The 12,179-nt window shown below is 33.9% G+C and overlaps 1 protein-coding gene across 8 annotated transcripts in view; it reads left to right on the top strand.

Annotated features, from left to right (window-relative positions):
* The window catches only part of LOC107995727 (uncharacterized), a 53,257-nt gene extending 42,196 nt beyond the window's left edge, over nt 1–11,061 (top strand). For 2 of the 8 annotated variants that reach the window (XR_009831508.1, XR_009831506.1), the window contains 3 exons: nt 1,080–1,392; nt 3,468–3,742; nt 6,834–9,023. Coding sequence is in view for 6 of the 8 variants with exons in the window: in XM_062080752.1 (XP_061936736.1) it covers nt 1,080–1,556 (477 nt within the window). In the remaining 2 variants the exon portion in view is untranslated. Of the gene's footprint in view, nt 1–1,079; nt 2,552–3,467; nt 3,743–6,833; nt 9,024–9,306 lie in introns of those variants that run through there. The other 6 variants (XM_062080755.1, XM_062080751.1, XM_062080754.1 and 3 more) reach the window with 5 other exon arrangements.
* Nucleotides 11,062–12,179: the final 1,118 nt, after the last annotated feature.

The raw sequence follows: 12,179 nt of genomic DNA, 5'->3' as shown, positions 1-12,179 counted from the left end.
AACATCTAAGTTTGGCCAAACATTAGCTATAAATGTTGTTATCGTTCGCAAGTGAAACATTTCCTGACATACAGAGGAGTGTGTACACTCGTGTAGCTGCGGCTTTTGTTCGATGCTTGCATTTTATCTTCTGTATTGCTCATTCTGTACCTTCCATGTATTATTGTTGTAGTAAAGGCTAAACATCTTATCCTTTTAAAAGTGATGGAAAGGAGATGTTGAAACGAAATAAATGATTCGAATGTTTCCAAAAATTTTTTTTTTTTAATTTTTCATTTTTTTTTTGTATTAATTCGATACTATTATATATTTTTGCTTGATTTGATAAATCCAATTGTGGGAATTAAATTCGATTTGAGAAAATTTTATTCTTTCAATAAAAAGATCAATTTTTGAAATCTCTAAATTTACAATTTATTTATCGTTTTTTCTAGATTTCTAAATTAAGTAGAAAATTTAGAAATACACGCAAATACAAATATATAAATTTATATATGCATGTGCTTACATTTTTCGAGTGGCTTGGATGAAAAAAAATATATTTAATCCACTATCGAAATCGAGATTCAAATTTATTTTTCGTTCTATTTATTTACACGTACTAGGGAAAAAACCGAAAAAGTAAAAAGAATCACGAAAACATATAATTTATATCCATTTTCGGAGTCATTTATTGAACTTTGATATCATTTTTTCCCTCGATATCAAATTTTCCATGCAAATAACATTCATTTTTCAGAAGACAAAATATTGCCAATATTGTTACGTCTTTGAAACTAATCGATCATCGAGATAACTTATCATAAACCATTAAATTTTACATTATCTCAAACTCATTAACCGGCCCTCGACAAACGACCACCAAGTATCCCCAAACTTCGTAGAAACCTTATTACCCGAAACGCTTGAAGCGATTAACGAATTCCTATGGTTGCGCCTAATTAATCGCCCCCGTATCCATCCTTTAAATCGATCCACCAAGTTTCGATTGATTCACCCATGTCCAAAAATCCCCGAGGAGCCAGAGAATTCTCACGTAACACGTTCCACCTGTTTAACCTCGGCGAATTGTCACACAGCCGCTGAAGCCGCATGTCCGCACGTACAGTCCTTTGGACACGAACGAGTCCGAGTGGCAGATTTCCCAGATCGGCCTTCAATTTCTCGTTACGCACGAGCATTTCGCCGGAGGCAAGTTGAAAATACGTTGCAGCGCCTCGATATACGATATTTACTGGCAGAGCACAGAGGTCAGCTTCGAGGAAGACAGGGCACCGCCGAAGGTGATACAATACCAGCCAGCTGCGACCATTGTGGGTATCGACTATCTACAACCACCACCCAACTTCCAGACCGGTCAGAAGAAACCTGATGGCCATGTTGGAGTGAAAGGTAAAAAACGAATCTTTGCATTTTTGGTTTTTTTTCTTTTTTTTTTAAGAGAAAGGAGAAGAAAAAGAAGAAAGTTTGAAAAAGATTCTTGTAGAGGGGGAAAAGGGGTGATGGTTGAATCTGATAATAGGCTTACCCGAGTTCGAGAGTTTTGGTGTCTTTAAGTTTCGAGGTGTTTACAAGAAGGGAGGGCTTTAATGGGGACTGTCTGTGTCAATTGATTGGACTTTTGATAGTGACGCCGTTAAGGGTTGTTTTTAGATATGCGGAGGTCGATTTGTTGTGTTGCTTTGGGGGATTTTTATCGGTTACTTCGAGAGATAAAAAACATCTTTAATGGTATATATTTTTAGATTAGAAGGATAACAACAGAAATGACAAATAACAATTTTTAGACGAAAAAGAGTAATTTTATTTAATCGTACGATTTCTAATTCTTTGAAAATCGAACTTATATATTAATTTATGATATGTATTTTTCTGATATTTAGGATCAATAAATATATTTATCGTTTATTTAATTTACAAGTTAAAATATTAAATGTGAAAGAAATTTTATTAATTTTTCTTTGATATTCTATCAAATATTAATATTTCATATGAGAATAGAATATAATTTTTCATGATACAAAGATAAAAATCGAATCCAAGTTACATATCTATTTAACTATTGTCGAATTAAAACCATTGTTCGAAGATTGAGATTAAAACGCGAGAATAAGTTTCCCAGATGTTAAGGTTGCTAAAAACTTTTAAATGAATATTTCAAAATTATGAAGTAAAACCTAATATGGGCATAAATCATGTTATTAAATTAACAAGGAGAAGAACCATTTTAATTCGAAATATCGAAAGCAGCTTTGATATTTTCCTTTGCACGTAACTCATGTGCATTTCCGATTCTGAATTAACACAATCAATTAGATATACTTAAGACACGCAATCCATAATGTCAAAGTGCAACGAGTTCATACTGTGTCATTTTCACGTATAAAGGTTAAATATTTGTTTAAAAATAAAGAGAGAATATTTTCAATCGTATTTAACATAAAATAATTATGAATTTTTCGTTAAAGGAAAAAAATCTCATCATTGATCCTGCATGAAAATATAATAAAACGCTGTAAATTTTAAAGAAATTTTAAATATATATTATATCTTAAATTGGGAACTTTGCAGCAAGAGGAAAGGCTAGATTTGACAGTTCCATTTTCGACAGTTCTATTTTCGACAGTTTTTGAATTATGGTATATAACGTACTAAAAAAAAAAAGATTTACATCGTGTGGTGTAGATTTTAGCAAGGAACAAGCGATTTAACAAATATTGGACTTTTTTAAAATACAAATATCCATCATTGCTATATATATATTGCTATATATATATATTTGTACAATGAGAATGCAAATTGATATTTTTATCAAACATATTATTGACTTATAGAAAAATGATAACTCGGTAAATTATACATATTTTATTATTTACTGTTAACGAAACGAACTTTTATTGACACTTTAATTAAAAATTCGTTAAAAATAGGAATAAAGAGTTATCAACATAAAACAATCAATTACTTCTATAAAAATATACTTCTTTTATTAATCTTTTTCTTTTCAACATTAAATGAAAGCAACATAAGCAATTTTCGTTCAATTTCTCTAAAATTGTTACAAATAAATCTACGCCTTTTAGTGGCCTCGATTGCGCTACGCTTTAACCATTGTTTCATTCGCGAACGAATCCACCCCAACGAAAGACTTCCGCTTTAACGAGTTAGTAATCCGTTTCAGACTGATTAAGTCCACCGATCGAAATTTCCCGATCTTTTTTTCCTTCCCTTTTATTTCTTTTTTTTCTTTCCCTCCCTATCTCTATCTCTATCTCTCCCCATTCACCTATAAACGAGTCGACATAACGGCCGAGCCATCCGCTTGTTTGTCCACCGTGCGCGGTTCGGATAATCTGACCGGTCGAATTATCCTGGTTAACGTCAAATAGCTCGGCACGCCATCAAATAATTCGTTTCACGCCAGCTAATCCGAGGCTGCGGCAAAGATAATTCCCGACGTATTCCAGGATTATTTGCTGCGGCTTTGGATTATTTGGCGCATCAAGTGAGCCGCACTTCAACGGCATGCACAAACGGCCCGCTCTCGAAAACACAACGATGCAGGTAGCAACAGCAGCAGCAGCAGCATCAGCAGCAGCAATAGCAACAGCAACAACAACAACGGCGGACAATCGGCCGACCACCAGCAATGAATGACAATGAAAAGACAGAGCGGAAACGAGGCGAAGAGAGGGAAGAGAGGGAGATGATATCGGTTTCCTCCGTTCCGTGATCACCGGGGGTTGGTTTATTGTATAATAACCCGGGCGTTGGTCACGATTCGATTGAAATCATATCATCGGGGCAAAAAAATACACGGTCGAATTCGTTGATCGTGGGGAGGCTCGCGAAAACTTCGTTTCGTTGTTTGAGCTAGCTGTCTCGTTATAGAGAAACTGGCTTTCGACTCCCTTCGTTCCATTCTGTCCCTTTTGTATTTTTCCTATCGATCCGTTGTAAAGCAAATTGTTTAATTGGGTTAATTTTATGACGATGAGAGACGGACTACTTTTTTCTCTCTCTCTTAAGATCGTTTATAATTGGCGGAGGAAACGAGTAAAGATTTTTGTTTATTGATATGATATGTCGAATGATATTATAATAACGTTCAATATAATAAAAATTGGTTTAACTAATTCAATTTAATTACACCATGGATTAATTTATTCGTATACGTGTTGAATGGATTTGCATTAAAAAGTATAGAATTTTTTAACAAAAATTCTACATTTATTGTAACAATACTTTATATTTTACAGGACTTTAATCATTAATCGTAATTATAACGTAATAAGAGTTGTCTTTCAGTTCTTTTATTGAGGATTATATTTTTACGTTTCAAGTAAATAAAATTGTAATCAAGAAATATCTATCATGCTCAAATTGAAAAGATGAAATTTCGCACAGCGCGATTTAATTAAATGAGCTTCTACTTGTAAATGCAATATGCACGGAACTGAAACAAATTACTAAATGTTATCTCGCAACTTACATAGATCGGTCCATCATCCACCCCTCAGGCTCCGTCTCATCCGAATTTATCCTAAATGAAATGCATGCTTGTTAGATCACGAATCGGTGATCTCACAAGCGCCAAAAACATGCGCCAGAAACCATCAGATAGTCAGATTTTGCGGCCGAGTTAACCCGCGCTTTAACCCATTCCGCGTAATTGCAACGGCAAATAACATTAACGTATAAATATTATAAACACGCGGAGGAGGGACATAGCATAGTTCACGTATAGTTTTAACAAAGTGCAACTATAATATAATATAATAGTAAACTCGACGAATATTAACGATAATTAATGCCAGCGTGCGAGATTCATGCCCGGCCATGCTACTTTATTTACCCTGCGGTTGCGTATACGCCCGATTTACGCAGCTTCGAACGCGTTCAGGTTTAAATTCGCTAAATTAACCGGGCACAAACGAGCATTGTAAAAGGTGGTAATACACGCGATTAACCGGTGTCATAATTAGGCGTCGTTTATGCGGATAGAATAGGAAATAAAGGGGGGCCCTGTATGAAACGGAGGGGAATGGGACAGAGAGAGAGAGAGAGAGAGGGAAAAGGGAGAGAGGGTTAACGTTACGGTCACGGTTCGCTCGCGGTTCGTTCAAATGTTATTCGAGGCCTCGAAGCGTGACTGGAGTGAGCCTAGGTTAGTTAATTCACAGTGGAGCATTGAATAATATTTGATCGAAGCCCCGTGACTGGATCGAATCGGTGTAAATCAAGTCAGCGATGGAGGTTAATTAGCGGATCGACACAAGTCCACCGATGATCGAACGGCGAAAATCACTTATGCTGTCGCGTTATTTATCGGAATGGGAGTCGAAGAAAAAAGGATAAAGAAAAAGAGGAGAGAGAGGAAATAAAAAAAGGAGGGGGAAGAGGAGAGATTTTTGTTCATTCACCAGTAGGAAAAATCCGTCATCCATCATCGTTCGAAAGGCGCGATCGAAATTCTATGACCTACATCCGGAGGCGGCTATTAAAGCATAAGCGTACCCTCAATTTGAATTTTTTTGCGTTATTATTCTCGGGAAGCGCGGTTTTATTACTTTCAATTCCCGGTGCTCAGCAACCGACATCGCTGACTACATGGGGATATATTAGCATGTAGAATGGCGCGAATTAATTCGGAAAGTTTCGCGCCTCCACGCAGGGAGGGCCTTGTGTTACACACCGTGGACGGATTTCGTCCCTTTTGTTCACGGTTGAAAAGAGGATCGGTTCGATGATACGATATCGATTGTTAACGTAATCCGTTGGTTTTCACTGGTAGATTCGAATCTCCGATTTTTTTTTTTTTGGAATTGAAAATTTTTCACGAACGTGGAATTTATTTAATTCTATTTCACGTAACGCGAAAAAATTAATATTAAAACGTTCGGTGAACGGGGGATGAAAATTGAATTTAATATAACGATTCCCAGAGGAAAAACATGCTGCGATAAAAAAAAATATTGCATTCTCTTAATTTCTGATGGATGGGATTTTCAAATAAATTTGTATGATTTATTTTTAAAAAGTGAAATCGTTTGTCCAGACGGTATGTTTCTAATATTAAACAGTTTTGATCGTAACACGATATTATTTTGCAAGAAAATATTATATTTTAATAATAACACACGACATTACCGAAGATAAATAGATACTTAAAATAAAAATAAAATAATTCACATATATTAAGGCATAAAAAATATATAATCGAATACAAGCAAAACAAAATTTCTTTACTTTTAAAGAAAAATAAAATTTGTTATAGTATAATAAATATACGACAGCCCGATATCTTATTTATCGATTTATCAAAGAATTGTACCTCTTTGCTCGCCACACCAACTATTCGAAACCTCTGCCATTCGCTAATAACCCATTTTCTCTATGATTACGTTCTCTAATTACCTCATTTATTTTCGAAAACAATCGCGAGAAACGTTTCGCCCGTCCGCTAATTTCGCTCATCCATTTGTCGAACAAAGTACCATGTTATTTTGTCGCATAAACAGAGACCACGTCGTAAAATACCCAATTTAACCTCCCCTCCCCCCCTATATATCGCTGGAAGGCAAAAATTTACAATATCCTCTGCTCAAATATGGTCGAGAATATACATTTTCCCAGTTCTCGATCCTCTCTCTTAAATTCGATTTCGTACGTTCTCCAAAAGCTGCGGTTCCAGGCCACGAATTCCCTTCCATCCACCTTATATAAATTCATTTATTCATCCCTTCGCGTTCCAAGCGGACACGATCGCCGCGAGCACGAAACGAAAACGACACAACCTCGAGTGCAACACCACCTGTGTTCTCTGTTTCCAGTTCTCGGCTCGTCCAGATCGGATGCAAGACTTCCTTTGGCGCGGCTGGTCCTGGGACTGTCCCTTTTGATCGCCATTCGTTAACCGTACCGCATTCAACTACGCGCGCTTTGGAGCTGTTTATATAAATCGACGTGCTTGTAAAGAAAAGTCCAGGCCGCTTTGTGTCACGTGATGATCGTCCTCCGGCGATAGAGAAAGGGCCACGTGGTTGCGCGCCCTTTTCTGGATTAGGAGGAAGGGAAGAGGAGACGCGTGGCTGGAGATCAAAAACAGAAAAAGAAAAAGAATGAAAGAAATGAGGGGGATGAAAAGAATTGCACGAGGCTTGTTTTCAGCCTTGGACGAGATCTAGACTAATGAAGGGAAAGGAGCAGCGAGGAATCAGACAATGGACAGGGGATATTCGAACGGGGTGAATCGCGAGGAACCGGAAACTACCACTTTGCTGCCATTTTGCGATGAACTGTTTATTTATTCAAATGATGATAACGAAAGAGTGAATTCGGTAGTCCATCAACTGCGAGATCAGTGAAAACGAGACGAAACGACGAAAATATCATATTTTATTATTAGATTTTATTTACTTCTTTTTGATCAGATCATGTGTTTGCAACGTTTAGTTTATAATATTGTGTTAAAAAAAGAAAATGATGTGCTTTCTTTTTCATATTTTTTTAAAATTTATGAAACAAGAATTAAATTATGGATATATGCGTTCATATATCATCTCTATCGTTCTCATTGCCATTCTCTCTCACTGCCATTCTCTCTCATTGCCATTTTTTATTTTTTGTCTTTTCACTTCATACGTCAATTCTAATTAGAAAGAGAGACGGTTCGATGATATCGCGCGATTCGCCTAAAACGAAGAAAAAAAGAAATAAGAGAGAAATAAGATAAATCGGAGAAACAGTGAGCGAGAAGATGTACCTGATGAATCGGATATTCGACGAATCACTTTGCGTTGCCACTTATCCAGTCTAATATTCTTGTAAAAGCGTGATTTAACGAACGAGGGAACCGTATATAACTACGCAGTTGCGCTTGAAACGTTCTTTCCCGCGCAAAAAAAATGTTCGTCGTTGAAACGCTCTCTAGCGGGAGAAATAGGCGAGAACGAAGAGAACAAAAGGGGAGAATAAAAAGAAGGAGACCGGCGAAAGAAGAATCTATATGTATTTACGATTGAGAGACAAAAAGAAAAAAAAGAGATGATCGTTTGTTATCCATTCCCTCTTCATCAATTGCGTTTCTATTCGTGTGTAATCCATGTGTAATTTCATCTCGAAGCTTATTATTACGTATTGGGTTTATTAAATTAATGCCATTTGCCGTTCAATTTAATGCGTTTCCCTTTTCCCCGATACATTTGTCAACCGCGTTTGACATACCTACGAATATAACGAATAATAAAACCGATTACACAGTCACGTTCTGTTTACAATGAATATCGAGCTTACTGTTCTCCCCCGGCCTGCTTCCGGTTAGAACGTTGTTTCCTGTTGCTCACGCTGGTGTATCGTTCGCCTCGAATCGGTACGCGCGCACAAATTGTATGTCTTGCGAGTTGTCGCTCGAAGATTTATTTATTTATTTTCTTATTTGTCGTTTCGCAATGACGGACGAGCAATCGAGCGAAAAAAAAAAGAAGAAACAAAAAGAATAAAAGAAAAAGTTGATAATGAAAAGAAAACAAGAGAATACGATGAAGTCGTATTATATGTATATGTATATGTATATTATGTATTAACGAGCGGTGTGTGCTAGTATTAGTTACGAATTATTGATTAAGGATCGCAACGACTGAATAATACTCTACATGATTTTCTAATTGTAATAAATATTTTTGAAACCGTCATCTCGTTTCTACGTAGTTAACACGAGCGAGTGTTCGATAGGGAAACGTGTTTCATTATAGCCAAAGAGAAAAAAAAAAGAAAAAAAAGAGAGAGAACTCGAGTAAAAGTGGTGTAATTAATATTTTCGAACGGATCTATATAAAGAAACAAATAAATGTAAAGTGTCAGAGATATCTCGCGTGTCTGCAGCATAGTTTCACGATTCTTTGTGTAATAGGAATGATGCTAGTCGAATTTTTGCCAATTTTTTGGTATCGATGCTCATTATGTTCCTCAGCTTGTCACGATACGAAAGAATATTTATGATAATAATAATGATATGACCACAATACCGTTTCATTTTATATCATACCATCGTACCGTCATTTCATTTCTTCCTTAATCCGTTCGAATCTTATCTTTATCGAAGAAAATTTTTAATATTATTTTTCTTTTCATTATAAATTTCTCCATATGATCTCGTTTCAAATAAATTAATTATTTTTCATGGTGCTTACTATATCCATAACTTTAGTTATTACAAAATGTTAATAAATATATACCATATGTAAGAAGAAGAATATGAAATATCCATACTTCTTTAACTATCTCATATTGTTTGATTTTCCACAGGAAATCAACCATTTCTTTCAAAGCCTGGGCAAAGGAACGCTTACAAGAAGAGAAAGAGGGGGAAAAAAAGTAATTTCTTCAGTTTCTCAATACCACTTAACCTTGTTTTTTAAATCCCTGCTTTATTCAGTACGATATAACATTATTCTCAATGACCGCTCATGAAAATTCACCATAAAACGGACCAAATATTCTGTGCACAAATTAACTGCAGCTTTACAGATCAGTAGAACGGGATAAGAGGTAATTTCGAGGAGCAATTTTTCCGGATGGCCATTCCTTTCGTTAAAATCGGGAACCCTTTTAACGAATCCCCCTATGAAAATCAACGGCCAAAGCGATCGGAATGTGCCGGCTAATAAATATTATTTTATCAAACGCTAGCTGATTGAATCGTGCTGCCACATTATTACTACATTTGTTTCCGCATCAACGGCAATAATGCTGATGAAATAATTCAATTACCAGTTTCGCATGCAATACAATCATCATGGCAGTGCAACACGGCCCTCTCGCCTAACTTCGTTTCTATTAATCCTCGAAGATGCGATATTCACAACCGGCTAATCCGTTTATTCTTTCAAATCCGAAATCCGATATCCCGTTCGAAAGGGCACGCTCTGGCGCGTCACGATTTTACTTACACGAGAGGCTTAAACGTTTCGGCTCTTCACTTTTTTTTTTTTTTAATTGTATATCCTGAACTGCCATTGAATAAAATTTGTTTAGTCTTGTCCTACAAATGGATTAATATTTTTTTCGTTTTTTTCGTTTTTTTTAAGGAGAAGGTAAAAAAGAGTCACTCAGGTTACGCATTGAATTTTTATATATATAGATTGAATGGAGAATATTTTGTGAATAAACTCGTATGTTTTAAATAATTCTGGATTTTTAACGTTCTAAAATTCATCTTAAAAAATTGAGATTAACAGTAGAATAAAATATATTTCTCTTTAAAGTGATTTATTAGATAATTAGAGATTTTGCCTGAAATTTTAAGTATTTTTAATTTAATTTGTAATTTGTAACCGAATTGCAGGTAAAGTGAAATAGGAATTTTTATATTTGTAATTTTGTAAAAATGTTTATTTATCATTGAGATAAATATTGTGACGTATTTAATTTGATGAAACTAGAGATATTTTATCTCTTGTTTTAATCAGTATATATTCACGTTATAAGTTATATAAGATTATACATATGCTGTTCTAGTTTGTGGAATTACATTGATAAGGAATTAGTTTTAGCGATGAAAGATTATGTTGATAAAAAATAAAAAAAAATAAGATTGTAATGTGTACATATATTAAAAATAAATATAATTTAGCTATTTTATCATTATTTAATAAATAAAATAAATAAAAAAATGAAGAAAATATCTTTCTAAAATTGTAAAAAATTGCATCAAAATATTGAACGATAAAAAATAAAATTTTAAAAACTTATTCATAAATATAAAAAATAGAAATTAGTTCTGTTCTATTTTTGTTATACTTTTGAATAATATCAATTGATCGAGATTAGTGTTTCTTATTGGAAATAATTATCAGTAAATTACATGTTTGCATTCGTAATAAACGATCGTGCAATATGTGGAATGCGTTTGAAACAGCAATGAATGGATGAATAAACAGTATTCAAAGTTTCTTGTTCAATAGATATAACACAATCAAAACGATTCGATAATTATTATCTACTAGTATTATTATATATATATACGAAGGTTATTATTTAAATAAAATAAAAATAAATACATCTAAAAATTGTATATTCATCAATTTCAATTTTTTTTCTTTTGTTTGATTTTACCATGAATATATTTTTAAATTTTTTAACACTTTCTCTCTTAAAAAAATTAATAAATACACTGTATTATTTTTATAAAAAATTCTTTTAAAAAATTGATAATTCTTTTTCAACAAATCTATATTAAATAAATAATATACCAATATTCTCTTTTATAGCGAATAAAATGAAATATAAAATATCGTTAAACATTTCAGATTTTTAAAGTTTAGTGATTGCAATTTAATAAAATTCCAATACAAAACCATCAGTTATTCGAACTAATAAAAGATCCGAATATTTGCATTTCACTAAATTCAGAGAGAAAGTAATAGCTTGATGTAAATTTTATAGATGAAATTCATTAAAAAAATAACATTGCAGTAATTGAAATTCAAATATTAAGAACTATAATATTCTATTAAAAAGAAAAAAATATTCATAATTATAATATTCATAAACTTTTAATATTTTAAGTATTATTTTGAAAAAAATATATTCTTAATTTATTATTAAAAGTAGATTTTTAATAATATCCGAGTTTCATACATTTATATTATTTCATACATTTTATATATATATATATATATATATATATATATAACATAAATTCTATTATAAAAAAAATTACGAAACATTTCAAAAAACTTTGATTCACAATTAATTTAATCATTTTTTTCAATCAAATCCTCCGTTTCTAGTTAATGTTGAACGTTTAAGAGAGGATGCAATATCCTAATCGGTCCGCTGCGTCTCATAACTAATCGAACGTTTTTAGCTGTTCTGCCCGATGTTCCGATTTTACAATCAAATTAAGCGTTAATGGAACATATCATCAAGCGTGCACGAGTCGGTTGGGATTGGTGAACAGATAATATAGGTCCATGCGCTCGTTGCCTAAAAGGCAATCGATGCTATTTCTCTGTATACGTCGGTATATGTACATCAAGCGCGTGTGCACTTGCACCAATGAGCAGAAAGTATCGATGTGTAGAGGAACATATACGTACACACACGAATGATCACGAGCCTCGGTTGCCTAGAGACGGGAAATACGGAGGAGCACGGCGAAAGACAGAAATTGGACT

This window comes from Apis cerana, linkage group LG10, assembly GCF_029169275.1.
Source record: "Apis cerana isolate GH-2021 linkage group LG10, AcerK_1.0, whole genome shotgun sequence".
Classification (NCBI taxonomy): Eukaryota; Metazoa; Arthropoda; class Insecta; order Hymenoptera; family Apidae; genus Apis; species Apis cerana.
Note: the sequence above shows the minus strand (reverse complement) of the source record. Positions and strands in the feature narration are given on the sequence as shown.